Source organism: Protopterus annectens, chromosome 4.part1 (genome assembly GCF_019279795.1).
Source record: "Protopterus annectens isolate FY-2018-M chromosome 4.part1, PAN1.0, whole genome shotgun sequence".
Taxonomy (NCBI): domain Eukaryota; kingdom Metazoa; phylum Chordata; order Ceratodontiformes; family Protopteridae; genus Protopterus; species Protopterus annectens.
Window position 1 is genome coordinate 381,118,068 of NC_056734.1, and position 27,795 is coordinate 381,145,862.

At 38.3% G+C, this 27,795-nt stretch overlaps 1 protein-coding gene across 1 annotated transcript; it reads left to right on the top strand.

Moving 5' to 3' along the window:
• The first annotated feature begins 327 nt into the window (after positions 1 to 327).
• MYOG (myogenin) lies at positions 328 to 27,244 on the top strand. Its single transcript, XM_044070201.1, has 3 exons — positions 328 to 898; positions 7,854 to 7,938; positions 24,618 to 27,244. The coding sequence occupies exons 1-3, from the start codon at positions 392 to 394 to the stop codon at positions 24,737 to 24,739; spliced, it is 714 nt and encodes a 237-aa protein (XP_043926136.1). The 5' UTR covers positions 328 to 391; the 3' UTR covers positions 24,740 to 27,244.
• The last annotated feature ends 551 nt before the right edge of the window (positions 27,245 to 27,795 follow it).

Here is a 27,795-nt window from a genome sequence, read left to right on the forward strand (position 1 = left end):
GGGAAAAGAACTTGCTTATCTCAACATGGTTCACTATAATATGATATGGATGCTGATAGAAAGCTAATTAAAAACTTTAAAAGCACTCTAATTTCAGAGGCTACATTTTAGGCATACTGAAGTGAGTTTACAAATTCAGTCTCTTTCCTGGACTGTAGCTCTTTTTATCACAGTCCCCAGGGGAAAATAACATGAAATCAGATGTAAAGTTTTGATATGAGGCGACAGCTAAAAGTGAGATCAGGTTTCTTTTAAGGCTTCTATATTTATCTCTGTGATTTAATGCCAGTCAGAAGGTTTAAATGCCACCAAGCAGTTGGTGTGTCCAGAGCAACAGAGTTCAGCAGCTGGTGTCCACACATCCACAGTATCTGTGCAGCTTCCATTAGTTATGGAACTATTTGAGACTAGTTCTTATTTCTTTCCTGATCAGAGGTTTTATGACAGTGAGAATTACTTCCCAACCAGGTTACAAACTTTTGAGCAGAATGCCTATCAGGACCGCAGTGGGATAGGTCTGTGCTCAGATGTTAGGGCACTGCCTGGTTTGGGAGTTGAGGAAAAGCTTTCACCTGTTTCAGGCATTTCCCCACAAGAACACTGCCCAGGTCAGTGCTTACCATGGGCATGTAAAGTTTGTAAACGCAAATCTGTATCCTTAGACAGAAGGCGGGCTGCTACCCTGAGGGAAAAGAGGAGACTGAAGAAGGTGAATGAAGCCTTTGAAGCACTTAAAAGAAGTACACTGATGAACCCTAATCAGAGGCTGCCAAAGGTGGAAATTCTTCGCAGTGCCATCCAGTACATTGAGAGGTTACAATCGCTACTCAATAGCTTAAACCAGCAAGAGAGGGAACCAAGAGACCTGCCCTACCGGAGCACAAGCACGCAGCCAGTGGTAAGTGAGGAATGTGTACAGCACTGTTCCCCCCCCAAGAAAATGCTTACATGTGCACACAGCTACTTACTTTACGCAGACAATGGAGTGACTGACATGGTTTATCAGATATTGAGTGGCCATAGCTCCAAAGATGACTTTAACAGCTTCTCTTTCCACTAACAAAAACAAACTGATAAATACAGGCACTGTGTGAAAATAAAAAGTGGGCGTATGAAGAAACGGTATACAAATTAAGTTGTTGCACTGTGTGTGAAGCATTACATGTATGTTTGATAAATCGTAAATTAAACAAGCTCACATAAAATTATGAATGCTTTTATTATTTTTCTGTTTTACTATTGCTATTTTTAAACAGTTTTCCCCTTGTAAAAACATTCAGTATAGAGTGGTGAAGCAGAAAAGAATGCACATTCTGATACCGTTTATTCCTTTATATGATGGAATGCTTTACTGAAGTGTGGACCTGAATGTTGTCTTATGACTTTGTTATCGTGCATAGCACTTTTTTATTTAAATGTTGCCTCAACAAAAACAAATGCGAGTGCTTGCAAATGTGACAAGTTCATCAGTTTACATAACAATCCTGAGGCTTACCAAAGCCAGAAGACTAGTTCAGGTTAGTAACTAGCAGTGGTTTATGTACAATAGGGTTTGGTTCTTGTGGCAGACATTTCTGATTTGACTTTCCTATAGTCTGTGTACGGTTGTAGTTATGAATACCTCTTACTAAACTGGAGGAGATGAAGTTAAGCATATGTGGCTGATGAGGTGGGTAATAGTTACTGATTCCCAGGATGCTTAAAGTGGGGTACCTGGACTGCAAGTTTTATTAAAGTTTGTTCAAGAGAGTGAAAGTGCATGGCACTTGTAATGCTGTCCAGAAGATACCTTGCTTTAAATTACTTGATGTGCTGATTATGGATTTCTGCAGATAACTGAAATTATCCAGCTACCCCCCAAGCTGTATATTTCATTTTCACATGTTCTAACTGGAAAATGGCTCAGGTAAATAATAGTTTGCACTGTTCTAAATACAGCAGACTCTATACACTACCTGCATATGCATACTCTCTCATCATATTTTTCTAAATACTACAGAAATATTTGCAGAGAAATATATTACACTCTTCCTATATATAATGGACCATGCTGCAGTTTCCCAAAGTATGTTAGTACGTATGTATTGTTTGCTACTTTTTGTTAGCAGTATGTAATACGGACAGAACCAGTGAAACAGAATAACAGAAAAAGCAGTTTAGAAAAACTGGCAGTACATGGAGTTAGCAGTGACAATGATATTTTCCTTGTTAACTAAAATTTCTAATGCAAATGATAGCTGGATTTAAACTTACAATTCTCTGACTGATGTGGAAAGTTCAACCTTTGTTATTGATGGATATTGTGAGCTTACTTGGATACATAAACAGCAGATGAGCTCACATGTGATTAATTCTAGCATGTACTGTGTCCTCTTAGAGAGGGGGGGGGGATACCTGAACTGGTTTGATAAACGCAGCCTTAAAGCTACCAGTACACAATGTCTCACCTAGTTCTCAGAAGAAAAGATGAACTGTGAATATGACCATGCAAATGAAATTCTGACTTAGAACAGAACTTCTTGCTCTTGACCTTAAGTTCTCCATTGCAGAGTGCAAGATATTAATAGGTTTCTAAAATCAGATGAGATGGCTACTGCTCTGAATGTTTTTCTTTAGAAGCTATTTATTATTTTCCTGGAAGGGATGCATTTAATTGCAAGAATCGTATTCCCCAAATTAGCTACTATTTTTTGTATTATCATTAAAGTTACCATATTGTATAGCATACTGCTTCCCAGCAGTGCCAGAGGACTGTAAGTTTCTTTTTACCAATCAGCACAGACAGATCTTGAGTTGCAGAATAATTTAGAAATGACCCAAAAATTAAATAACCATATTCTGGAGTTTTTGGCTGTATGTTGTTTGTGAAAACTGCCATAGAGTATAGTATCCCAGCTAAAAATACCAGCACACAGATCAAATTAGCTACTTTCTGGAACAATTATTATGTCCCCATGTCCATCCCCTTCCCTACACACATTCATCTTTGGGGAAAAAAATAAAAATATACCTTCAAAAGAATAATTTGCCAACAGCTACACGCTAAGGTGTTTAGAGTCCCTGACTTCTTTCTAATCAGCCTAACCAGAAGTCATTATGGTAAGCACAGGATAGAATTCGTACTATTGTTCTCACCATTTCTTGAAGATTTCAGCTCTTAAACCGTAATGAATGTTTTATAACATGTCACAGGTATGTAGAACTCATATGTAATGTTTAATCATTTCCTTCAGATATTCAAAAAACTTAGCATTATGAATGAATACAGAAAATCATTCCCATGAGTTTAATAGTAACCTGCAAATTATATCACCACTAAGGACTCAGAAAAAAAATAAGACTCTAAATAACCACGTTAATCAGCAGGTCTTTTCTAACGTCTCAGGTGTCTTTGTCAGATCTTTGTCTGACTTTGTAGACATTTTTGGTTGTAAGATATCTAGTTTTGTAGACCTTGTAAGGTAAAGGCCAAACCACATTAGGGACTGAGGAAAATTAAACATTTACACAGTAATTACAAACCACAATACTATCCTCCTAAATAAAATTAAAAGATGCTCTGTAGCAGTAAAGTGGCAGTTTACAAGTATTAGCAAAATATGAATGAAATTACCAAAAATAGTTGTGATTTTCTCTTTCCAGGAAAGACTCTGTTCCATAGTTTGGTTACTTGTTATTATGGCAGGTCTCCATGGGAAAGGTTTGTGTTAAAATGCGTTTTGGTGAGGTGGTTGGATCCATAGCAAATACACTTGTATACGTTTATATAAAAGTCTGAGGGCCATCACAGAGCTGCCTGTGCAGCATTTTCAGACATGGTACAGAAATGTGTGGGCAAGACTGCTTTTTCTCATGGGAAGAGGTACGCGAGTGTGTATGTTAACCAAGTCTGTATGCATGCCTCTGTACAAACAAGAGATTATACATCAATGTGTCCATGAATTATACTTCGCAAAAACAATAAACCTTGTGTGGATAAAACAACCAGTCTTTTGTTTTACACAAGTAGCACCTTAGCCTTAAAACCTTCTTAGAAACTAAAATCTCAGTTGTTAAAATGACTACCGTTGTCTGCTTCAGACTGAATGTGTACGGTCATACACAGTTTTTCTGAAGTTTATTTTTTACTCTTAAGTGAAAGCTAAATTTGCTGTTGTATGATTACAGCTAAATATGTTTGCATCATTGTGTGCATGAGAGATCCTTAACAGATTTGCCTTTTGTATAACTTTGAGAGGGCTGTATGTGTAATAGTGCTGAATTCACAGGAAAGGTATGTGTGTGTAAAAGATGGCCAGATCTGTGTGTATGCAAGAGTAAAAATTATGGAATCATTTTGGTCAAATCTGTGTGCATCTGTTAAACATCTACCCAATTTTAGGGCCATACCTGTGTGTTTAAAGACAAAGGTATGTCCCTAAAATTGTGTTTGTGTTTAAACACACCCACTCACATGTTTGTCTTTTAGTCCATCACAGAGGTGTATATGTCTGTCAGATGGGTGTCTTTGTAAGGTTGCTAGCTCCCAAGTATTGGATTTTGGATTCATAATCTTCCTTTACTGCATCAGTTCCTAATAAGGGGTTACCTTCAGGACTGCTGACCTGTAGTTCACCAGGTTTTCAAGGGTGCACTCAAAGTCAGTATTAAAATGACTCTAGCATATTGCGATATAGCTGGAATGGAACATAGAATAACGACAATGTGCCAATTGTGATGAAATTAGACTGACCAATCCTTTGGTGTGAGATAGTCATCCCATCAGTAGCATGCACACCAGTATAGCACTATGCATCCTACATTAGGCACCAATAGGTGTGGTCTGCAGCCAGCAGTTCACAAGGACCTGAGAAACTGGTAAAGTATGCTTAATATGCCCCAACCTGCACACTATAGCACAGCAACGCCACAGCTCCTTGGGATACACTGCAATAATTCTTGAAACACCACACACAGCGACTCTGTGCATCTTGTGTGTGAATGTAGTATAGGGTGCTAAGTGTAGCCTTACACAGAATGAGCCTTAGTTTCCGTATGTGCACATAAATGTGCCATACAGGAAGGCAGCAGTAAGCAGTGTGGATAAATGTAGCCAAAACAGTGAGCAGAAAAGGGCAGCATAATCCAGAATGTTTATAAATGCTTATGGACATGACCACTTCTTTTCTCTTTGGGCCTCGTACTCTGGAATTAATGACATAAATATGCAGAGTCCTACTTCAGTTCAGGCCTCAGCTTTGGTATGCTGATATCAGTACAACCTAATATTACATGCTCTTGCATTCATGTAACAACTGTGCAGTGAAGCAGCAACAATAGTTTACAGTAACAACTGCAAATCAGTGTGTGGACATCCAGTGATATGGTTGCTATGACAGCAGCTCAGAATCTGTACAACTACATCTCCTTCACCTCTGAAAGTTAAAGCCTGATTCTACACCCACAGTAATGAGTTTTAGTAAAATGTGTAAAAAGACACCTCATTTGGATTTCTGGTTAATCAGCATTGCCTGGCTGTGTTGCAGAAGAATGCAGCTCTGACTGATACAGGTGACCAGGGTCTGATCAGCAGTCATAGCTCTGGAAGAGGTGGGCAGTGAGGGATAGGAGTGAAGATACAGCAGTCATAGCTCTGGAAAAGGTGGGCAGTAAGAGGTAGGAGTGAAGATACATGGCTCATTTACTTCTGTGAGGGGGGAGGGGCTGTGGAGGGTGGTGTGCACTTGGGAATGCACAGGCTAGATGATAGTGACCATGGAAACAACCCACTCTGCCTTGGATGGAGGGACAGGACTGCTTTAAGGTAATGACCCTTGCAAAAGTGATGGGATGTCTTTCCTGGACAGACCAGTTCTCATTCCCTGCCTTGCACTATGTTGAGTGCAGAAGGAGATGTTATAGCTGCATACAGAAATCATAAACCACCCCTGATCTGTCTAAATGATGGCCCCCTCCCAGAAGACCTTTAATCCTATGATGGAGAACACAATGGAAGATTGTCCTCCCTGCCTGTCCATCAGTCCCTTCTTGGCCGAAGTAAAACAAAAAAGGCAACATTTCACATGCACAGAATCAGAACTCATCACTCAGCCAGCCTCCTCCACATTGCAAACTACTAACCATCAAGCACGTTGTGTGGAAAGTAAAAATCTCCGCTGTCTTGAAATTACTATTCCGTGTGGTGGGATGCTTCTAATGAAGAAAGGCTGGACTGAAAACAGAAAAAAAAATGATCCCTGTTCCTAAGGCACCAGAATAAGATGGAACAATTATTAGCACATCCTGGTCTAATGATAAACATAGCACTCTGCCATGAAATGAGAGTTTGTAGTGTCGCTTTCAATTATGAGGTAAGGTGTATGGCAGCAAAGTTTTAATGGGGAGTTTGTGAAAAGGGTAGATCAGATGACAGCTTTATTTCTCCTTTTTTCAGAAAGATTGTCTGTAGCAGCTTCATACAAGTTCATAATGTGAAACTAAATTGAATGCAGTTAATTTAATCATGATGGTATTTTATTGCCTCACAGCAGTTGGTTCCCTGATGCAGTTCTCATCTTGGATGCTCTCTGTTGGGAGTCTTTGTTCTCCCTATATTGCTGTGAACTTTAAATGCCACCCCCCCCCCACCAAAAAATCCAACCCCATGCCAAATAGTGGACTAGTAATATTAAACTGACCTTTTCTCATATCCCAGCTAGGGTTAGATCCTGTCTTGTGCCATTTGCTTGAAGAAATGGGTTCAGTCCCTAACATCCTTGATCTGGATAAATCAGATGTAGAAAATGAATCTTGAACTCTTAAAATTGTTTTATATACATCAGTTGGTTGCTAGGAGAACTTAACTGACTTTGCAAAAATTAGGTTCTGTGTGTTACAAAATATGCAGAAAAATGTCTAACTCTGGTTAACTAAATTATGCTGTTATGATTATTCAGACCATAAGACCACAAGTGAAAGTGTGCACTCTGCAAAAGTTTGTGTGGTATAGAGGGTTGTCAAAATCACTTCCCATTTCTTAAGCACATAAACATATTTGCTCTCTATTACCAACCTAGAACGCATAATTTCAAATTGCACGTCCTTGAATATCATTCAAGTTGTCTAATTGCTTAATTCTAAATATGTCTGACATAAACAGTATTGCAAATTCTCAACTTATTCCAGAGTCAAAGCACTTTTTTAACTCACAAGAAAGGTAGTATTCAGGGCAGCATTTGTAATGCAATATCAAACCTATTGCTTTTTGCAGGAAAATGAATCTTGTTAATAGAACTTGTCTAGGCATATACCTCTGCCCACAAACTCAACTCCTGCAACAAAAAGCAGAAAAGATTGTAAACTAATCCACATTGCTGTGACAGCCTAACAACAGGGAACAGCTGCTACTTAAGTCTTTCAGACACTGTACAGCCATTAATCAGTGCATAATTCCTTATACTGGTTAACATTTCTACACACTGTAGCAAAATTAAATGGAAGTGGTGGTGCTGCGGTAGCGTTGTCGCCTCACAGTAAGACGTCCCGTTCGATTCTCAGCTAGAGTGTCTTCTGTGTGGAGACATGCGTGGATGGGCGTACCTTCGTTGATGGTTGTGCGTCAGGGCCGGCAACTCGGCACGTAAAAATCTATTGCCAATCATTAGCAGACCGGAGTTCCGCTGTGGCGACCCCTAACCGGGAAAAAACGAAAGACACAACAACAACTACACACCTGAATTTGCTTTCATTCTTCACTTGTTTGTTTCAGATATGCAGAGCTATTTGCTACTATATGCATCAGTTGTTAAATGCCTGAAGTTTACACTTCCCATACATAAGTAACTGACTATGGCCCTCTTGTATTGTCGTTGCAGATAGTTTCCTCAGAGAATGGCTCCAAGAGTGCTTCCTGCAGTCCAGAATGGAGCAGTGCAGCCAACTTCAACAGCAATCCTGCAGGTAAGGCCATATGACCCTCATGACATTATGAACATTTTTTTTTTGTTACAGCACAGTATTTGAGAACACACCACTGCTTGTCGCATAAAATTATAATGCAAACAGTTTGAATTCATCCTGATGTTTTCCAAGTTAACAGATTTCAGCAGAAGCGTTCATTACTGTTTACTTTTTACTGTCTTATTTCAGTGTTTCCTGATGAGAAAACAAATTAAGAAGAAAAATAGTATTTGGTCAGAGTACTACCCATAGGTCGTTTCATCCAGCAGTGCTCGTTTGACTATTATAGCACTATCCTTTAATATGCACATTCTGATTGGCTGTGGGAATACAAGACCTCACAGTAAAAACTCCAGTATTGTTAGATGCAGATGAGCCTGAGTTTAAATCTTTCATCATCCATTTGCACACTTAATTTAATCCAGGTAGCCAACTCCGCTGGACCTCAACAATAACTAGCTCTACCAATAAGATTTGCATAAGTTACACAATCAGAAGGGACAGAGTGTCCAGCCTTTCCTGATGATTGAGGGGCTTTGGGCATGTGATTTTTTTTTTTAAGAACCTTTTTATGTCCTAATTAATATGTTTACGGAAATTATCCTGAAGGGGCACTTACTGAATAATTGGTCTGATCAAGGGTGAGTATAAGGGTGTGATTACATCTTTACACCAGGATATTCCTTTGACAATTAGCTATGCTAAATAAAAGGATTTACTGATAATTCCTTCTCTCAAGCATCTTGCAGTAATTATCAACCCATGGCACTTAGTCCCTGACTACATTTTCATTTTATAGTGCTGTCTAGAAAGTATGATAAAGGGTGACTTAATAGACCACAGTTTAGTCATCTGCAAACTTTGTTAGCAGGAGGTCTGGGCACTATACTTGGAGATTTGATAAGCAAAGCCAAAAAGGAGAGAACCAGTACCAAGCCCTGAGAGACACTGCTGGTCACTTTCATACTTCATGATAAGGCACATGCAACTCACACTGTGAGGGCTCTGTCTTTCAGCCAGGTTGCTATCCATCATAACACGTATGGACTGATTTTTAAATTGTTTAGCTTGTATAACATAACATAATAGCATGGAGAATGTGGAGATACACACCCGTTGCAAGGCTCTAGGGGATGCAAATTCATTTTTTTCCTCTCGTGCTGAGCGTGAGGGTGTAGGATTAAAACCTTGTGTCCCTCCTTAGGGTAGAAGGGAAGAGTGTGCCAATTCTTAGAATGGACCTTTTATTTTGCTCCTCATCTTAGTGTTAAGGAGTGTCAGACTGGGGAGTGGATCCGATGACAAATGAGCCAAACACTTCTCTAGTGAAGGACTTGGCCAGGAAAGCATATGCTGTGTGATCCTCATAGGCACAGTCTACAGTCCTGGTAAGCCTTTCAAAGAAGTTTACTGAATTTAACAGACATTACTTTTCACAAAGTCAGACTGTTGGGGGAAAAGTTTAATAATCTTGATATCACACTTTGAGGTCAGTTATGTTCCATGGCTTTGCATATCAGGCTTGTAAGACTGATGGGTGTAACTACCTGGGTTGTTTGTGACAACAACCTTATGGACAGTCATTATGACTGTAGCTTGCTGCTCAAGGACAAAACTAATAGCTAAAGTTAAATAGCTTAAGGAGTGGATCTGCAAGGTTGTCTTTAATACTATTATGCAACCAGGTATATTGTTAGGCCGCAAGGAGTAAGTACTGGTTTTGGTTAGCACTTTGAGTAAATTATCTTTAGATACAATAGGAGAGTAAAGAATTCAGGTATTTCAGGGCTTTGCTCAAACTCTTATAAGTTGATACTAAATTTGTTTACAAGGATGTCGGCACTGTATATTAGATCCAAATGGGGTGCGTTATTATGAATAAGTACAGGGTAATGCAGAATATTGTTTTAGCTTTCTAACATGGCTAAAGAAGAATTTAAAATTATCTTTGACATTACAGGCCAGCCTAAGTTTAAGGGCTCCTTTAGTGGACCTGATAGCATTTTTTTTCAATTGTAATGCCATTGATATTTGTCTTCATTAGAGGGGTTTTGGATCTGTTTAATTTTTAAGGAGTTTTTCTTTTGTTATAAAGTTTATGCTGGAAGTCTTTTGTTCCTGGTAGGAACTGCCTGCTCTATGCATTTTTAAATGGGCATCTTCAGTCTTTGGTTTACCCCGCATTGATGATGCATTGCGCCACAAGTTGACTCCACTGTGTCCTATCAGCTGCTGCTTCTCTAGCTTCCTCCCAAGTGATATTCAGACGATGGAGGTCTTTGGTTACAACTCCTTTCCAGTTTTGTCAACATCTGCCTGATCTTCTCTTGTATGCACCTAGTTCCCAGTTGAGAGATTGTATAGGAATCCTGCCAGTTTCCATGCAGTTAACATGACCAAACCAATGTAGTCTTCTCTCCATAAAAGTATTTTCAAGTTCCCATTGCGTTCTTTCTCTAACACTCTGATTATATACTTTGTCCTTCTACAATATTCCCAGAATGCATCTTAACCATTTATGATGAGCAGCCTCAAGTTTTCTCATGGCTGATGTTGTGATTGGCCAGAGCTCAGTGCCACATAAGAGTGCAGACAGCACCAGTGCTTGGTATAGCTTCACCTTTGTGGATGGTGCAATGTTTTTTGATCTCCAGATTTTGGATAGTCTATTGAATGGTGCACTTGCTTTTCTAAGTCTAACCTGAGCTTCCTTCTAGAAGTTACCTGTATGAGAGATGAAACTGCCCAGGTAGCAGATGTTCTCGGTCGTATCTAATATTGATCCTGCAGCTGTTAAGTCTTTGTCATTCCATGCTTCACTGACCAACACTTTACATTTGTCAAGATTCATTTTGAAGCCTACTTTCCCTACCATGTTTCTCCAATGATGTGGTCATTGCCTGCATTCCACTCCATGCTGTATCAATAAGACCGATGTCATCAGCAAAGTCCAAATCTCATAGCTTGCAGTCATTGCCCCATTCCAGTCCCACTGAGTTTCCATGTAATGCTTTCTGCATGATCCAATCAATAACTACTGTGAATAATAACTATACATCCCTGTTGTACACCAGTGACCACTGCAAACCAGTCATTGTACTCATTATTCAACCAAAAAGTGCACTTTTTGTCTTGATACAGATTCTTAGAGTGCAGTCTCTCAAAAATCATGGAAAAATGCATCTATGCAAAATTTTTACACCACCTATTACTAGAAAACCTTTTTAACACCCACTCGGCATGTTTTTTGACCGAACCATAGTACTTCCAAAGCTCTCATCTCTTTTACCAATTCAGTTGCACAATCCAGAGACAATAACAAACTAGTCTCTTACCTATTCCTAGACTTATCCAAGGCATTCAGTACTGTGTCTCATCCTTTGCTCATTTCTAAACTAACATAACTTAATATGTCCCCATCCACTGTCTCTTGGTTCAGTAGCTACATGTCCAATAGACAACAATCTGTTAGATGGCTTTCTATATTGTCCCCTCCTCTGCCAGTCACCACAGGTGTGCCCCAAGGCTCCATCTTAGGACCTCTTCTATTCAACATTTTTACTAACAATCTTAATAAATCCTGCCTCAACTCAACTCTCATCCAGTATGCAGATGATTCTACAGTCATCACCTCCTCTGATTATTTCTCAGACATGCTTTCCAAAACCCAGCAAACAAATATTAAGACCTGGCTAACCAATAACCAGCTAATACTCAATGCTAAGAAAACTAAACTACTTCTATTTATGTCTAAATCACACTCTCATAACACCTCAGCCTTCACTATAACTTCGTTAAACAACAACACCATCAATGTTGAATCCCATACCAAACTACTAGGGTTCATAATTGATGATAAACTAAGGTTCAACCTTCATATAAATTACTGTATCAAAAATACTTAGCAAAAACTTGGCTTACTATACCGTAATAAAAGATATCTCGTACCAGAGACCAGACAGTTACTCCCTCTTGCTTATCTCCTACCTTGTCTCTTCTATGGCTCCTAAATCCTCACTAACCTACAGGCAACACCACTGAATAAGGTGGAAAATACATATCACAACATAGTTAGATTTGCTGCCAACACTCTGTCTGCTGCAGTAGCATTGTTGCCTCACAGTAAGACGTTGTCCTGTTCGATTCTCAGTTAGAGCGTCTTCTGTGTGGAGACTTGCGTGAATGGGCGTACCTTCGTTGAAGGTTGTGCATCAGGGCCTGCAACTCGGCATGTAAAAATCTACTGCTAATCATTAGCAGACCAGAGTTCCACTGTGGCGACCCCTAACTGGGAAAAGCCGAAAGACACAACAACAACTCTGCCTAAATCCCTTCACTGTCTGGCTTTGAAAACACTTAACTGGCTTGAGTTCCCCAGTCAACTTCTTTTCTATCAACTTAATATTAGCCACTCCGTCTTCTACAAACCCTCCTTTTGCCCTAACATTTCCAACACCTTAAATTATTACCTCCCAACTAGAAAACTTAGAAGTACCAGTCAAAACCTCCTTGACATCTACAAACCTAAAAAAATCAATTGGTAAAACCCTATACAACTATCTTCCCTCTATACACTGGAATAAGCTACATTTAACAATCAGATCTATCACAATGCCCCACCCATTTAAAATTGCTATAAACGTCCACTTTACAAAGACGTGGACTTCCTCCTGTACACAACCACCATGAACTTAATCCCCTGACCCCCTTTGCATACAGCCCCCCCTCAATTCATACATAAGTTTAGCCCTAGAACTCTAACTCCCAATACCTTTTTTCACTAAATTTCTCCACTACTCATATTTACCTCCCTCCCTTCTTTTCACACTTTGTTTACTCCCCTTTCTCAGATTTCACTTGCTTCTAACTACTACTGCTCTCCTCTCTTATTTATAAATTAAACAAAAAAATCTCTAATTTTCCCTCTTTTACCCATAGCCACCCTTTTTTTTTTCTCTTGACACTTTACCATTTTCTATCACCTGCTCTCTCTATCAACTTCCCCTCTGCTTCTAATTACTGATGTACATGCTGTTGCCTGTAAGAACTAAGATTTGATATACAGTACTTTCTGTACTCTTATCTTAAACTCTGAGTTAATTGTCATTACTCCCCCTCTAAATGGTGAATTCCTTATGTACCGGAGATATATGAATAACTAACATATTGTTTTATTGCCTTTTTTTGTAAATAGCACCTTTTAAACTCTCATGCTACAAGTGAGAATCCAAGCATTGTAATGCATGTTTATATTATCTCATATATACTGCACTGTTTGTAAACATTTTTATGGTGTATGTAATACTTTGCGGAGCTTTTCACCCCAGGCCTCTGCTGAAAAAGGGCACAAACTCAGACAGACATTCCCAATCAACAAATGTCAAATAAATAAATAAATAATGAATTTTGGAAGAATCCCATATTCTGCCAAGATGTACCATAGTGATGGTCTATGTGTACAGTCAGAGGTTTTTTGAAGTCCACAAAGTTTACAAAGACTGGTTTCTTCCACGCTGTTGCTGTTTCTATAATTTGTCTTGGTGAAAATATTTGGTCAGTGCAGGATCGACCTAATCCAAACCCAGCCTGTTCCTTGATGAGTTTCCCATCAACTGCTCCTTTCAGTCTATTCAATAATACACTGGTGAAAACTTTGCCTGGGACTGACAACAATGTGATTCCACGCCAATTTGTGCAGTCTCCAAGAACTCCCTTTTTTTGGTAAAGGGATTATGATGACATTTTTCCACTCATTGGGTGCCTGTTCTTGAGTCCATATGTTGTTCAAGAGACATATGATGCCACTGAAGAAGTAGCATACTTTAGCAAATCTGATTGTATCTGGTCTGTTCCAGGAGCTTTTCCATTCTTTAATTTGGATATGGCTTCCTTTACTTCATTCTCACTAAAGTCTGCCAAGTTCACATCCAGAATCATTGTTGACACATGGCCGTCATTGCCGAAGTCATGCAGATCATCTGGTGTGGGGCAGTTTAGGACAGATTCCAAATGTTCTTGCCATCTCTTTAATTGTTCCACTTGTATTTTTGCAATTTTTTTATTTGCTTATTTAACAGGTGGCCTCTGTTTATTCTCTTCCATAAGTTCTTTGGCAACACGATATAATACACTGGAATTTCCAACCACTGCCACTGTTTCTACCTCTGTTGTCAGTTTCTTAACACATAACCTTTTGTCATTTTTGCACATCTTTTTGACCACTTTATCTTTCTGTTTATATTCTCCAATCAAAGCGTCTAATAACTGGCCAGTTTGATATGCCTGCTCTCGTCTTCATTTGCAATCACGTCGTGAATCAAAGGCTTTCCAAGTTTCAACTGTTATCAACGCTTTTCTTTTGCCTCTCTTATACCCAATTGTTGCTTCTGTGCTCTCTTTGATGATTGTCTTGAACTGTTCCCATTGCTGTTCAATGTCATCATCTATACTCTGTAAGGCAGAGAATTGTTTTTCAACCTTGATGTTGTATGTGGTTTGCACGTCAGGTGACGTCAACATGTTTGTGTTAAATTGAGGAGATTACTATCTTAAATTGAGGAGATTACTAGCTTTTTCTTTTGGTTCTTGAGTTTTGTTTTCATTAACACAACCACAAGGTAGTGATTAGATGTGACATCAGCTCCCCGTTGTACTCTGACATCTTGAAGCATACTCACGTATACTCATTAATGAAGCTTACTGCAATTTCATGGTTAGGGGTGGTGAAGTCGGAAGTGAATTTTTATATCTCCTAGCATAGCCTGAGGATGATGCATTTGTACTTCTTAAATTTAGTGGGGTTTGCTGTAGGGGCTTTTGGAAGTTTAAAGAAGTTTAAATGTTTGCAGTCATACTTCACTGGGGAAGGGTATACCATAGTCACATTGCAAGAGGTTGATGTAGTGTTTTTAAGAATCGGGTCAAAGTTAGTCCTCCAGCAACTCTATCAACTTTTCAAGAGAAGTTTTGCTTATTAAGCCTAGGAATTTTTTGGGCATATCCTACAATAAACTGGGAAAACTATGCCTGTAATTAAGGATAGCTAAAGTCATCCAAAATAATGGAGTTTTCGCTAATATTAAGATCCATTTAGAATCTTGTGTGGTCAGCATGGGGCAACGAATGTGAAACAAGCTGTTGTCTAATAATCCTAGCTAGAGTGATCTGTAGTTCAGTATGTGGGTCCCTAGGATTCTGCATGGGGGCAATATGTTCATTGACAAATATGGAGAATCCACCATAGCTGCCTTTAAGTCGGAATGCCTTTCACACGTTTAGACCAGCTACTGGACAGACAGGGAGTAAATGTGGAGGTGTCTTGATTTACATGAGAAATATACCTTACATTTGGTCAAACAGGACAATGCACCTGAGCCCCCTCCTTGACCTAGGAAACCCATAACATGTATTTAAACTTACTGTAAACACTCACCCTTCAACCGAATACTATATTCATGGGTGACTTTAATTACTACACTATTACATGGGAATCATGTATGACACCAAACATACAGGCACACAGATTCTTGGATTTTTAAGCATAAAATTCCTTGACAAGATTGTCAATAAATCAACCAGAGGTGCAAACAGACTGGATCTGGTTCTCACTAATATGGGTATAGTGCTGCACACCCCCTAGTGTAATGTTTTCTTTGGTAGGGTCAGACCACAAAATGGTCGTCTTTGAAGTAAAAATAAAACCTGGAACCCAAGCCAACCCTGGAATATTCAGGAACTACTCTAAGGTGAACTTCCTTCTATTAGGTGATAACCTGGAAAAAATTCAAGCCCCCATAAACCCTAACAACACTGCTGCTTATGCAGAACTGTTCACAAAAACCCTATACAAGCATATTAATAGCTGCTTAGAGGAAGAAGTACAGAACTCAACCAAAAGCAGCTTACTTGGTGGAATCAACATCAATAGGCTGTATAGCAAACCTACTGGCCAACAAATTCAACTCCAGCTTTACCATTCTCTCCCACTCAAGCTATTCCCATGAAATACCATCTTATGTAAACCCCCCTGCTATTACTAGGGAACAAGTCCATACTGCTCATTCTAGGGCCAAGTACAATGCATCATTGGGCCCAGACAATATCCTAGGATACCTTCTAAATAGCATGAAACATGATTTATTATGGCCTCTGGAATTGTTATTTAACTGTAGCCTCCAAACACGCTTTGTGCTCATGGAGAACAGCAACAGTCATCCTTGTGCACAAAGGTGGGCCATCTACAGACCTTGGAAACTAAAACCACGTAAGTCTCAATAGTCTTACATGCAAAGCCATGGAAAGAATCACCATGGAAATGACCACTAATGACATAGTAAACCTCCATATACTGGGCTCAACCCAATTTGGTTTCATCAAGGTCAGGTCATGCCTAATCAGCCAGGTGAGCTTCTTTGAGAAGGTCACCAAGGCAATGGATGAGGGTAATAGTGTTCACACTGCATACTTGGATCTGTAAGGCATTTTTACACAATACCCTCCTCAGACATTGTTGACAAGCTCAGGAGGGCAGGTATAAACCTTTGTTACTTGGTGTTAGCCAGCTGGCTCACAGACAGTACCCAGGAGTTCACCCCTTAGCATTGGGGAGTCCACCTCTACAAAGAGGCCAATCACAAGCTGAGTCCCTTAGGGATTGGCCCTAGAACCACTCTTTTTTGGCATTTGCTTCCCTGATGTTAAGGCCAATGTCAGTAGTCTCTGGCTGACTATATTTGCAGATTGCAACTTAGGAGCAATCATAGAATCCCCCACCGGCACAAATGTTCTCCAGAAAAGGGCTGACAGAGACAAATAACTGGTGTCAGAGCCATGGACTAAAACTAAATGCCAAGAAATGCATAATAGTAACCTTTGGAAAGCCATCCATACCTGGTAACTATCATGTTGACAAAATATCCCTTAGAGCTGACCCAGTAGTCGTGGACTTGATGACACACACAGTCAGTAATCTAGCCTTTGACCATCACATGTCTAGAGTACTGAGGAAATCATTCTATGTTGTACAACTTATAAACAAAGGTGTGGCATATAGATCCAAGGAGGTCATTGTTCCACTTTTTTCAACATTCATCAGACCTATCATTGGGTACAATGCCCTCTTTGATGTGTACCCCACCAGGCACATCCAACAATTGGAATGTCCACAGATTTTCTTCACTAAAAGAATACAGGGCATAAGTAACATGTCTTGTGTAGACCACCTGAAGGCCCTATCCCTATACTGTGTCTCCTGCAGGCTGTTGAGGGAAAATCTATGCCTGCCATACAACACGTTGTGTGAACCCACCCTGATGAACCTCCTGTATATCCGCAAAACAAACAGCACCAGATTTACCCATTTCTAAAGACTTAAACCATGCCTGTGATATAAGTTGGACCTACTGGAGAGATGGGTTTGTATCCCTGAGACTGCCCCTTCTCTGGAACAGGCTCCCCATCCATGTGAAGCAGAGTTCCTCCCTAACCAATTCAAGAACAACTTGGACAATTGGATGGGGAACAGGAAATTCATACCTGGTTTGGCACCTATGTCTCTAACAGACACAGATAGCCTGTAAATGGTTCATCTCCCAGGCTCCTGTTTCACTTAACAGGGGTACCAGGCTTGTCAGATATTTGGGATACATGGCTAGGCTTAAAAAGGCCCTTATGGTCATTAGCCTATTACACACCTCAGAACCTGTGTTTTTTAGAGAAGAGTGTCTTAATGTGAATCGATTCAGGGACAGATATGTTTGTTACATTGGAATGTCCATCAAATCGACTCTGCCTAAAAAACATCAACTACCTAGTTGTGATCTTGCCCCTTAACTTAGCAGAAACTTTTACAAACTGATGCATACTTTCCTGCTTTTGTACCCCAACTGCTGCCATAATTAGACTAGTAATAAATGATAAAAGCCCTAGACGCTGTTTCCTTGAACAATTGAACATGGTTTCTATAACTGGTCTTGTAAACCTATCCTCAAAGACTCTTCCTAATCATACTTCCTCTCGTTTTGAGCAGGAATTATTCATAGTGTGGGAATCATAGCTGGAAAATGAACTTGTTAAAAACCCTGGACAAAGTATACTATTCAGTTGACTGGACAAATTTCATTGAGATTTGAATATGGTTACTCAGTTGAATTTCTCCAAGTCTTTTGGGTTTCTAATACCATGATAGGAATCAACCCCATTCCTATGTCAGGAGATGATTAAAATTCATAAGATTAGTAGTACTTCAATCATTGTTAGCTAAAAGTGCTTTTTGCAGCACCTGTAGTGTGGCCCAAAATTGACTCCTGCAATTTATACAGAGTTGCATGAATTGATAGCATATCTAAATACAACAGTAAATGCTTGGTTGAGACCCATTGCTCCTTCTAGTATTGGAACTGTCTGGACATCTTTCTTCTACATTACTGTCATTTTTACCTACAAATCCTAATAGTTCATGACGTTGTCTCTCTCTCTCTGTATGCAAGACACTATAATCACTGGGTATAGAAATTTCAATGATCAGTACTACTTTTTTTCCTGGGCTACTATATCTGGTTTCCTCGCATTTATCTTTTGAATTTTTGTTAATGGGTTAACCCATATGATATAAACTTCATCATTCTCTATAATGCTTTGTGGCTCATTTCCAATGCTTCTGAACTACTTTAATATTGTAGTGTTTGCACAATGCCTTGCCACACTATTGTACCTTTCAGTATACAAGCCCTCTGCCATGAGTGTATCACACCCAGCAACAGGATGTGTGACTATTTTCATTTCTTTGTTACAGAACCTAAATTTGTCTGTTTCTACCACATTTTAATGGACTTTTTTAACCAACATAGCCATAGTTCACTATTCTGGGCTGCCATTTTTAACTTTTCAGACTTTGGTTTCAACTCCCCTCTCCTTAATCATTTCTGCGTCAAATCCTTATCAACATGAGGTTGCTCCAGGAAATCACTGCACTTGTCAGAATATTTATGCTTTTTCCACATTTTCTCCTCATCTGATCCTCTTCTTTATGCTCTCTTGCTTTTTGGCACATTCAGTTGCTGTCTGATTTTTATCTACTTCTGGTTTGATTTCAGTTCCAGTTTGATCAAATATTTCTGTTAAACTAAACAGAAAGATCATCTTAGACTTTCTCTTATGTTTTAAAACTTTCACTGTTAGCATCTGATAAGGTCAGCAAATATGTATGTAGCCCTATGGCTGCAGATCTATGCATGTAATCCGTTTTGATGAGACCCGTATTATCTCTAGACAGAGGAATATATAATCTTAGTATATACTGATTTTTATGTATCATTTGATAGTGAAGCATTTTTTCTTTTCTTGTCCAAATGAACCAGTACCTTTGGGGAGATTCAGTCCCCTCAAAACTGTAAGAACAGAAAGAGCAAAGTAGTGTATAATTTGGATTTTATTCTTCAATGTCAAGGCTGTTTTCAGTATTAGCTTTAGTCTTCTGAAGTACTCCTCACTGATCTCTATTCACTTTTGTTCATGTTTTGTTACTGATACTTCTATTTACAAATAGTTATACATTCCCTCCTGTTCAAGTTCCTTTATATCGCATTCCTGTCCCAGATCAATATTTTATTGGTCCTGCAGCTTTTCTGATTTTAAATGTTACTTTTACACATTTATCAAGACCAAATGACATTCTTATTGGAGATCGTTTTAACCTTTTGCAGTTGTGCTTTCATCTCCTCATCTGTCAACCTATACAGTTGAAGTCATCCACAAAAAGTGGACAAGAAGTCTTTAAACAAGGTGGCTTTCTGGGAGCCAAATTGTAACCATGGGCTAATCTGTTAAGTAAACAACTTAATGTGTTATGGGAAAACAAAACAGCAATAGTGACAAAGAATTACCAAGGAATATCCATCCTTCTTTAAATTTTCATCCCTGAAATAACAATTTGCCCTTTGTCATGGCTTTACCTCAAAGCACTTTGCCAATGTTTTATGGTCGCTGTAATGTAATTGATCAGTGCAGGTTGTATCTTCTACATCTATAAGCTTTCCTTTATCCATGGATGTGGAATGTTGTCACATGCTTTTTTGTAATCTATGCATGCTATACTTGAATTTAAAAAGGGGAAGATTTTTCTATTATGATTTTATTTAGCAACAGATTATCCTTTGTTCCATGTGACTTATTATCCTTTTGTTCTATTGCTATATTTTCCTATCATGCATGTACATTTACCAATATTTTATATTCCTTCTAATATCTTGTAACTATGTTTTATGTATACATGGAGGTTTTCTCCCCATGCTTCCACTGAAAAAAGGTTTTATCCCAGTTTAACTTTTCCACTAAACAAAGGTAGACAGACAAATAAAATAACTGTATATAAACTCTGTCTACATCATTTCCAGTATATAGTTTGTATATCGGTAGAAGCCAAGTTATTGGCTTGTATTTTTTTAGGATGGTTTGCAGGTTCACTCTTAAGGAAGAGTATTGTTTTTCCTGTTAACCAGGTTGGATTCTATTCAGGATAAGCATATACGTAATTCTTAGTTACGTACTGCATACAGGCCTGGGGTTTTCCATTTAGGATATTTTCTTAATTTTGTTTATATTTCTTTGGCCATTACTTCGACCTATTTCATATCCTCTGCATTTTAACTCCTTGCTGTTTATTTAAAATTTTCTATCCACTTGGCATTGTTGTTATGTTCACAGGATCTTCATACATATTTTTCCAACATGTATCTTTTTTTTTGTGATGTTTCTAGTTTTTTTTGCTTTCAAACTTTTTGGGACTTCAATGAATTTCTTACTTACTATTTTATACTTATCTGCATATCTTCTAACCTTTTCTGCCTATATTGATATTTTTAGTTTATTTGTTGTAATAGTCTATACTAGAAAAATAGATGCGGTAAAAGCAACACACAGTATCCGACCAGGATCTAAGCATTTTTGTTGATCTGGTTGCTCTTCTATATTCTTCTAACGATAAACGTATCTTAATTGCTTTATAGTTTTCTCTGTCCAGTACTTCCATGATGTCATTTTATTTCTTCTGTTCTATTCCATTATTGCTCTGTTTTTGTGGTAAGAATTTATCTGATAATTTTAGCTGCACAGTAATTCCTATGAATTTCTCTGAAAAGTCCAGATTACAGTGTTCATCTCTTTTACCAAACTTTTAACATTTTGGGTCTTATTTACTTTAGTTATTTATTTCCTTCATCTATCTTAATATGCCTACCCGTCTGTATTAAAATAAGCAGCTCTTCCCTTACATAATTTTCTTCTACACTGGGAGCACATTCTTTATTTCCTGTGGGCATTCTACAGAAAGTTCCAGAACATCTTCCTGCGACATATCCTCTTCAGATGTGTCCTCCGTCATCTGCTGCTCCTTCATATGGAAACTCCTTGGCCCATCACTCCATAGCTTTGCCTGCAACAGAGTTGCCATCATTTCCTGCTCCTTCCCTCGCTGTGCAGCTTTGAACTTTTGCACCAGTTTCCTACAAAAGGTTCCAGCATCATCATGTGACAAGTCATCAGATGGCTCCTGCACCACCTGTTTCTCCATAATTTGGGGCCTCATTGTTCCACCATATTGTGAGATTACCTGTACTAAATGTTTCACTTTGCAGGTGGTCCATTACTTCACTTTCTTTTTTTAATTCTCCATTACTAATCTTCTTTTCTACTTCACTGTTGTTTTCTTATTTTTTTACAGTGTGACATTTTCCATATCTGGGTGCCTTAGCCTGTATTTTTCTTTAAATATCGTTGTTCCTACTTTTTATATTGATTAGTTTTGCTTTCTCTTTTTTTATAAATATGTTCACACTTTTATAGTTTCTTTGTCTACGTTGTTTTTCCATTGATCTGTTATATTAATGAATGCAACTTTTATTTGAAGCTTTAACAATATTTCTGTGCAAGTATTTTTCTTTCCTCTAATGTCTCTCTTTCTGAATATCTTCTGTCTGGAAATTCTGGTCTTCAATAGCAACAATACATAATTGCTTCTCTGTTCTTAATAGTCCTCTCTTTTCTTTATGGCTCTTTTATGGCCTGTTGGTTTTTGTGGGCTGTTACTTCCTTCTACAACAAGGAGGCCATGCTCCTCCCAGGCCTAGCCTAACCCCTTTGTAGGAATACTTTCATGTCTTGAGGATTCTACCCGGCCGTTTATTTCTATCCCTGGCACCAATGTGTACACCAGGACTGCGTACTTTTTATCATGGGATCTGTTCACTCAGCTTTTTTTATTTATTTTTTAACCTACATCTGTCTGATATATGCTGTATAAAATACAGTCTATATCAGTCATCTTGGTGAGGTTTTGAGAAAACAGGGTCCATCATGTAAAGATACTCATTTTCTTGTTGATGTTTTCTCCCTTTTTTATATGGTTACAACAGGGATAGTTCACTTAAACATAGGTGGCAGCAACCCTGTTTAGAGCTGGGGGTGGACACAGTACAGTCCTTTGTATCCAGAATGGAGGGAGGGGGCATTGTCCCATAAAAAAGTTGTATAAACATAGAAAAATTTGACGCACTTTTGTACCGATTGCAGACGATTATATTGGAATAATCATGTCCCTGGAACAGCAAGCCAGTGTTATAGAAACTCAAAGCCCTGGTTATTGATTGGCTTATACTCAACATGACAGGCACATCTTGTAGATTTATTTCAGTTTACCGGGCTGCAGCAATGATCTATATGGTCCAATTTTAGGCTTGGTTCAGGAGAAGATGGACAATAAAAATAACAATAAATAGAGGTAGCAAACCTTAGTGACTATTAAAAATTGTAAGATAAGTTTAAAAAAGTAAACTTGGTAGCAATATAAATAGAAAAGCATAAGCAAATTTACAGATGTTTAAAATATAATCAATAGCATTAATGTACCATAGAAGAAAGAAGTGACACAGTATACTTCATTAGAAAGGAGGACAGCCACATGGGAAAGGTAGATAAAGGAAAGATTGCAATGAGGACAGAAGTAAACATACTAGTAGCTCATCGGCTCTTTGAGGTGGTATGTTGTTCTGTTTAGCATCAGTTGCATGCACACATGAAAGAATGAGCACTCTCTCTTTATAACCACTTGTATAGTGCATTTTGAATATGTTGCATGTATAAAATGGTTTTGCAGCTTTCTCTCTGGGACTGTCCTTGTAAATGGACTGTAACTCCTTGAGACCAGCCCAGGTAATACATGGCATTAAGCAAAGGAGACACATCCTGGTCAAAGTAGGTTCATGAATGTTTTGCCTTAAAGAAAGAAAATGGCGTTCACCGAAGTAGACAAAGGAATACATGTACTTCTGGATAGCAAACCCACCAGACCCCCCCCCCCGTACTTCTCAACCTCTAGGATTTATGCAAAGTGATGTGGTTTTGAGCTCAGATTTAGCTTTGCTTCTCTTAGGTTTACTTTTGTTCCTCATAAAGCCAAACTTGCTTGTGAGAACATACCCAATTAAATAAAGTAAGCTTGTACAAAGATTCCCTATCACTAGCTATATAGGGTTGAGTATGTAGAGAGTTGCTATTGTGAAAAACAATTCCTCCTCTTTCTGACTCTCTACTATGATTTTAAAATCCAGCGCTATGATTTTTAATGCTCGGAGATTGAGAGGGATGTCATTCCATCATTCTGGATAGCTAAACCTGTACATAATACAATCAATTTAGAGATCACAGCATGTCAGCAGAAGACATAAAAGCCATCTTTTGTATTGATTTCCAGCTTTCAGCCAAATAATACTAACAATACAATTTGGCAAGTTTCAAACAAGCAAGTTTGTCTGCAATCAGAGGTATATGACATGTTTACATCAAAATGAACATTTGAAGGCCGTCTTATGCTTGGAATAATATGCTTCCCATTCTTTCTGCATATTAAAGTAATGTAGTTATATTGTTTCAGTGTTGGTGTGATCCACATTAATTCTCTTGATTCATAAGGATAAATAAGCTTTGTGCTCTGCTGTACGTTCTCAGTGAACTATAGAACAGCTATAAAACATATTTGCAGACTTCATTGTCCTACGGTTGCCTGAAATTATTGTCCTTAAAAGTTGTCAGATTTTGACTCTCCATATGTAATAACACCTTTAAATCTGTAGATCAAAGCAGTAATGTGAATATTTTGTATTACTTATGAAAAAATTGCTCATTTTCATTATAAATGTCAGTGGGTTTGGCTGCAGTTAAAAGAGTTGTGGATTAGCCTACCTAACCGTCTAAGTGTTTAAATAAGCAACCAATGTGAACTTCAGTGTAATACATTAGCATGACCACCAATCTGTGGCACAACTGGAGAGGAGTGGGCGGCCTTATGTGGTCCCCACAAAGGAACATCTTACATGGCATTACACCTTGTAGCGCCTCGTTATGGCTATAAATTGCTCTGCGGTACAAGAGTGACGTGTGTTGAGGAGTGATGAGACAGTGACGAGAGTGAAATGATGAAATCACAGAGGAGCTAAAGGCAGTGACATTTCTTTTTTGACCAGGTATTGTTTCACAACACATATGAAGAGAGTACATTAGCCATAACACATGCATCTCGTTCGTGAAATTCCTAGACTGTTAAAGGAGGAGTTCTTGTATATATACACTGAAAAAGGTCCTTGTTGTCACAACCCCAGTGATTATTTATTTATTTTTTTTATTTTTAGAGCACATGATGGAAGAAGAATCCTCAGACCAATCAGATCTGCACTCACTGTCCACAATTGTGGAAAGTATCACAACGGATGTGGTTTCTGTTACCTACTCAGATGGGAGTCTCTCAAACTGACCAGAATATGATGGCTGAAGCAAGTGTGCCATGCTCCTGTGATGTGGGCAAAGAACAGAAACATTTTCCATGGTATATGAAATGTTTGTAGTTAAATATTCTATCCCTATGAATCTAGTCTCCCCAGAGTCATTGCTCAAGTGCCCAGCCCTAGTATCTCAGGTGCCTAAACGTGGACAGCATGCAGCCTTTTTCAAACTGAATAATCCTAACCCATTACATTTTTGTTTAACTACTTAAAGGTTACCACAAATGATGTGCTGAGAATATCAAAAAAATGCACTTTTCATCTTTTTTTCAGGTGATGGTTTCTTTTTTTCTCAACTTTGGACCTTGGCAACTACTGTGGAATGCACCTTTCTTAAATGTAATCCTGCTCTAACCTTAGAACGTACCATGTTGATGAATTGTAACTTGTAACAAGTATAGTTAGAACAAAGTTGGATTGAATGAGTAGATACAGAGACATTCCTCATTTTCTATGCTGCACTCCATGTAATTTTTTAAGCATCTAGTGCAGCTCGTTGCAGTGTTAATTTCTTATAATTCCGATTCTACAGACTATCCAGAGCATGTCATTTATAAGGGTATGAGATGTACAACACACTAGATGTCAGTTAAGTCAGCATTACTATGTTTTGAATGCATTCTTGAACATCTGCAGGTAGATTACCATTCATAATCAGTTTATTCACTACCTTAACCTTGAAAGAAAGGTATGGGCTTAAAACAATAAAAATAACTTTTTGTAAAGCAAGCTTACTGATGCGGCAAACTTGCTCCCATAACACCAGCCATTTAAACCACTAGTACAGTGTTTTTTTTAAGTTTCAAAACCATAGAAATTACAGTTAATATTCCATGTGCCATTTTCTTACATTAGTATCAGACTTGATTTGCAAACCTTAGGATAAATACTGTGACTTTTAAGAGAAGAAAATAATGGGAAAATGGTGGGCTGGAGACCAGAGTTTGAATCTCAGTAGTACCTGTCCTATGCAACTCTGTAAAAGTCATGTGACCATTCAACTACCCCACCCCCACCCCGTGCCAGCCAGGGCAACCTTTGATTCAAAACAAAAGGAATCATATAGTTTTAGTGTACCAGTGTTGAAAAGTTACCATATGCTGTGCCACTGCTTTAAGTCTGAGTGGAAAATTAGGTCAATGGGACCATTTAGAAGGGAAAAAAGGACTAAGTTTCCCAAAAAACTTAATTGTTGTAGATTGGGCTGGTCGGAGAAGGAATTCTGATGCACTGTCACCTGTCTCCTGCTAGAACAGTATATTTAAAAGTATAGCAGATGTTTAAGTAGTAGAAGGCTAATATTTTCATAACAGAAGAAAAGATTCAAGAAGGTGTTGCAAGGGTTTCTCCTGCCTGACTCACCCTAGCCACTTTCTCATTCTCTCCTGTTCACTGTCTCTCCATTACCTTCTGCCCAGATTTCTCTTCCCCCATTCCCCTGTCTCTTTGGTAGGAATTATTACTCATTCCTTGCAGAATTATGAACATTTAGTTTCCATTTTTACACTTTTGCAGTAGGGAAACCATATATTAGTCAGACAAACAAAAGATGAACACGAGTCCAGGAAGATGAGTGGGACCATGACATTATGCACTTGAGTAGGAGCAGATAATGGGTGAGCGTCTCTTTCAAGTATCTCCAGAAGTTTTCCTCCCAACTACAAAACAAAATACTATTTCATTCCGCAAAAGCAGGAATTAATGGGTCACTGCTACCAGTGCAACATTATTAGTTTCCTATTTCTCCCCCCAAAAAAGGCAAATAACTAGCCTGTACTTTGGCGGTTACACGGAAAGGGTCTTTGCTGGGAAACAGTAGAATACAAAGATGTGATCAATGTTGTACTACATTTCTGCTAAGGGTACATGTATCAAAATGTCATTTCCTTTCCTTACACCAGAATACAGATAACATATCAGCTTGCTTGACTTCCTGCTTTCTTTTACCAGCCATGATTCTCTGTGGTGTCATATGACTCGGATTTCTGAAACATGTGATTATGACACCAGTAGAAGGAAAACAAGGACAAATAAATTAAGCCCTGTTTTTATACATAGTCATGCATAAATAAGAAGTAATTATATGGATGACATACTTAAAACTGAGCCCAAGTTCATCTGAAACATTCTGTTCTTTGTCTTCTGGGAGACTGCACATATTCCATAATGACTTATATAAGTGTACTGCCCCTTTGCACTAAGAAAGTTAAGCTATTTAAATAATAATTTAAATGTGCAAAATAATGGACTATGAATATTTGTGTGTTATGCTTAAAGCTGTTACTAATGTTGGGGCCAATATTTTTATAATGCTGTTTGACCAACTTGCTTTTATAACTGGAGTTCTGAATGCTGTTGATGTAAATATAAAGTGACTTGTTTTTCTTTTTCTACAAAGTTATATTAAGGGTGAATTTGTTTTTATTTTTGTTTAATTTATTTGCCTTTTCTAAAATAAAGATTGTTTGACCACTGAAGAAGAGTTCCTTTATCCAATTAATGTGTGGAATGACCATTTCTGCAGTGTTTGTCTGGTGAATTTCTAGTAATGATCAAATGGATTTTTTTAACAAACAGTGTAAAAAAACAGTGAATTAATAAAAGCACAGCTATTCACAATCTGTCAACTGACAAAGAATCGAGGCACTTACACATAATTAGTTGTAACACTTTTGCATTGTCTCAGCTTGATGTCCAACATGGCATGCATTACAGCTTAACTTACATTGAAAGGACATCATCCGTGTTGAGTTATTTCTCTAATGTGATTTGAAATCAGTAAGTCAACAAGTGTTAACTTTACGTTTGCACAGGGACGACTACAGTACAGGACAAAAGTTATTCGAGTAACTATTGCAGAGATTAGTAATTCAGCTAATGCAGGAGTCTGCACTTGGTGTTAAGTAGATAATGCATCACATTAAGGGAGTGAGTCAGGTGTTCCTTTCTACAGGCAGAAGGTAAGATTTACTTATATTGTACAAGGATTAGGAAGGATCTAATTCTGGGAATCCATGGTTCAAGAACT

What these genes read in the sequence shown, in the direction of transcription:
- MYOG (XM_044070201.1), top strand. Translation starts at nt 392, where the DNA reads ATGGAACTATTTGAGACTAGTTCTTATTTCTTTCCTGATCAGAGGTTT. An exon ending in GCACAAGCACGCAGCCAGTG is followed by an intron (nt 899 to 7,853) that starts GTAAGTGAGGAA and finishes TTGTCGTTGCAG; the next exon opens with ATAGTTTCCTCAGAGAATGG. An exon ending in CTTCAACAGCAATCCTGCAG is followed by an intron (nt 7,939 to 24,617) that starts GTAAGGCCATAT and finishes TTTTATTTTTAG; the next exon opens with AGCACATGATGGAAGAAGAA.